Source organism: Phyllobates terribilis, unplaced genomic scaffold, assembly GCF_046119375.1.
Source record: "Phyllobates terribilis strain yellow unplaced genomic scaffold, ASM4611937v1 Scaffold_56__1_contigs__length_8794411, whole genome shotgun sequence".
In the NCBI taxonomy this organism is placed as follows: Eukaryota; Metazoa; Chordata; class Amphibia; order Anura; family Dendrobatidae; genus Phyllobates; species Phyllobates terribilis.
The window spans coordinates 5,939,601-5,942,407 of NW_027362816.1; the positions used below are offsets into that span (position 1 = coordinate 5,939,601).

General features: G+C 43.4%; 1 protein-coding gene across 1 annotated transcript; it reads left to right on the top strand.

Annotated features, from left to right (window-relative positions):
* Positions 1-1,317: 1,317 nt before the first annotated feature.
* LOC141192291 (oocyte zinc finger protein XlCOF7.2-like) lies at positions 1,318-1,785 on the top strand. The gene is made up of 3 exons (XM_073661786.1): positions 1,318-1,335; positions 1,393-1,572; positions 1,645-1,785. Exons 1-3 carry the CDS (start codon positions 1,318-1,320, stop codon positions 1,783-1,785), a joined length of 339 nt encoding a protein of 112 aa, XP_073517887.1.
* The last annotated feature ends 1,022 nt before the right edge of the window (positions 1,786-2,807 follow it).

Consider the following 2,807-nt stretch of genomic DNA (forward strand, 5'->3'; position numbering starts at 1 on the left):
AGGGCGGAGTTATAAGTTTTAAGCATAAATTTATAATGGAGGAAATCTTCGGCCAGATTAGATTTTGTCCACAGCCGTTCAGCACACCTGGCGCACCGCTGAAGAAAACGTGTTTGCAACGTGTTCCAGGGTTGTCGCCATCTGTGCCGAGTTGTTCTCTGTGTAGGAGGTGCAGCTTCATCCAGGGCGCATTGCAATGTTTCGTTATAATGCTTCAGTGCAGAGTCAGGGCATGAGATGGAGGAGATTGGGGCCAATGATGATTGCAACGTTTTCATAAATTTCTGGGTGTTAATGGCATGTATATTTCTGTAAGTGTGGAAAGTGGGGGTGTCTTGAGCAGGGTGACAGTTCTTGACAGAGAATGAAAGAAGGTTGTGATCAGAGCGCGGAAGAGGAGAGGTAGTAAAGTCATGCATTGAACAGAGCTGGGCGAAGATCAGGTCAAAGAATATTTCCATCTTTATGTGTAGGAGAATTAGTAAGCTGTGAAAGGCCGAAGGAGCAAGTTAGCGATAAAATATGAGTGGCAGATGGGGAGAGAGAATCACCAATTGGGATGTTAAAGTCTCCCATGATGAGGGTGGGGATGTCATAGGATAGAAAGTTTGGAAGCCAAGTGGCAAAGTGATCCACAAACTGATGGGAGGGGCCCAGAGGGCGATACACAACTGCCACTCGCAGGGAGAAGGGCCGGTAGAGTCTGACTGTGTAGGCCTCAAAAGAAGGGAAGAAAAGTGAGGGTACTGGGGGGATAACCTGAAAAGTACATTTTGTTTAAAGGAGCAGACCAACACCAATTATTACCAGTTGCTTTTCCTGTATGTACTGATCAAGAAGTATTGTAATGGGACTCTAGGGACACTCATCTCCCATAAACCTTCAAGCACTAATAAACTATTGAAGTGGGATAACCACCACCATCCCCATAAAAAGAGGAAAACCCAAGGGCCAATTTTTACAGTTAAGAAGGTACTGATCGAATGTCACAGATTTTAATATACAGGCAATAGACCTGAACACCAGATTAAGGGATAAAGGGTACTCATGGTACATTTTGGATTCCGCATCATCGTTTGCAGAAAAATGGTCTTATCCATCAGCTTATCTTTTTCTCATTCAGATCTCTAAAATACCGGATCCTCTCAGTGAAGATCGTCTATATAAGAAAATTTTCCTGATTTATCCAGGAAAATGATGGACAAGATGGTGGAGAGGATATTACACCTCACCCTAGAGATCCTCTTCCGGATTACTGGAGAGGTGAGAGATTCTGATGACGTCACATTACATCATTCTAATCTATGGTAATAACAGATGGACAGAACTGGAGAGGTGAGGACTCTGAAAATGTCTGTAGTGAGATTTAATAATGTGTCTCTCCATAACTAGGATTACACAGTTGTGAAGAAGACCTCTAGTGAGCGCTGTCAGGACCCTGTGTCTGAGGAATGGGGAAGACCCCTGAGCCCAATCTCAGGACCTCCACCTCACCCCCTGATACATGAGGACATCAATGACCAGAAGATCCTAGAACTCACCTACAAGATGATTGAGCTGCTGACTGGAGAGGTGAATCATGGGACATTATACAGTAACGCTATGGAGTGATTAGGTGCATGACGGTATCATTGTATGTGTCAGGTTCCTGTAAGGTGTCAGGATGTCGCCATCTATTTCTCAATGGAGGAGTGGGAGTATTTAGAAGGACACAAAGATCTGTACAGGGACATCATGATGGATGTTCCCCAGTCCCTCACATCACCAGGTAATAGACAGGACTAAATACACACGGCCTATAATTATCTGTATGTAAAGAATGAATTCAGCCCCTGTATGTGTTTCCTCCAGATCTATCCAGTACGAGGACAACACCAGAGAGATGTCCCCGTCCTCTTCTTCCACAGGACTGTAAACAAGAAGATCCCAATGTTCCTCAGGATCATCAGGTAGATGGAGAGAAGGTGTCATGAGATTTCCCCTATGATGTGTAAACGGCTGTAAAGGTCATGTCTTCAGTTTTGTTTTATCCACCATTATTATGTTTTATATTTGTGTTATGAGAACGGTGGAGATAACAGGATTAGAGCCGATCAAACTTGTGACTTCTCCATCTGTCTGTGACTTTTATAATATTTGTTTCAGGGTGAAGATCTGACCCATATTAATACTACAGAAACATATGTGAGGGGTGATGAGCGGTGTAAAGAGGAGATTCCTACATATGACTACCCAGGTGAGTAGTAACCACTAAATACAGAGAAGTTACACATTCTTCTCATACAACGGCTGTGGCTTCTTTATCAGTGGTGTGGTCCGGCCATATCACAATCGTGTGATCACCATTTTGCCGCTAGACCACAAAATTCTCCTCCGTCCGAAAATATTCAAATTACTTTGTGTAATTGTGAAAGCCCTTTTCTATAGAACTTACAACCTGGAGGATCCACCTCCCCCTGGGATTAGGAGACGCTGACCGTTACCTGCCCAGATCTGTAAACTATAAAGCCAAATGACAGCGTACGTAGAATGTGCTGACAAGTTAGAAAATCACTTGAAGAAAAATATTATGATGGGTCTGTAAGAGAAAGCGGAGGGTAATGATGCTGTTGGCTTCCTAGAACCCTGATATCTTATTGGATGAATCTACCTTCTCTCCCTTCTGTGCTGCTGAATGTGCTCATATGGTCCCTACAAGACCAGGTCCAGTCTTTATGACTGAACTTCACTTTTATGATCGACAACATTAAATGTGCAGTGAGGGCTGAGTGTGAATTTCTGTACAATAACAGCGGAGTTTCCCTTTA